Below are 291 nucleotides of genomic sequence, written 5' to 3' on the forward strand. Positions count from 1 at the left end.
ACGACGCCCCACCTCAAGCCGGCCGCAGAGAAGCTCCTGGTGGTCAACCAGAACATGCAGCCGCTGTACGTCCTCCAGACTCTCCCCAACGGCATGACGCAGAAGATACAGCTGACGCCCTCCGTCAGCTCCGCGCAGAGCGTGATGGAGACCAGCGCTTCCGTCCTGGGGCCCATGGGGAGCGGGCTCACGCTGACCGCGGGGCTAAACCCCAGCCTGCCCTCCTCCCAGTCCTTATTCCCGCCGGCGAGCAAGGGGCTGCTGCCCATGTCCCACCACCAGCACATCCAT

At 66.0% G+C, this 291-nt stretch overlaps 1 protein-coding gene across 1 annotated transcript in view; it reads left to right on the top strand.

Moving 5' to 3' along the window:
- KMT2A (lysine (K)-specific methyltransferase 2A) overlaps window positions 1-288 on the top strand; it is a gene marked incomplete at both ends in the record, with an annotated part of 10,707 nt that extends 10,419 nt beyond the window's left edge. The window contains 1 exon segment of the mRNA XM_010153224.1: window positions 10-288. Within this exon segment, the coding sequence (XP_010151526.1) occupies window positions 10-288 (279 nt within the window).
- Between the last annotated feature and the right edge of the window lie 3 nt (window positions 289-291).

The sequence above is a fragment of the Eurypyga helias genome, unplaced genomic scaffold, assembly GCF_000690775.1.
Source record: "Eurypyga helias isolate BGI_N326 unplaced genomic scaffold, ASM69077v1 scaffold28226, whole genome shotgun sequence".
Taxonomy (NCBI): Eukaryota; Metazoa; Chordata; class Aves; order Eurypygiformes; family Eurypygidae; genus Eurypyga; species Eurypyga helias.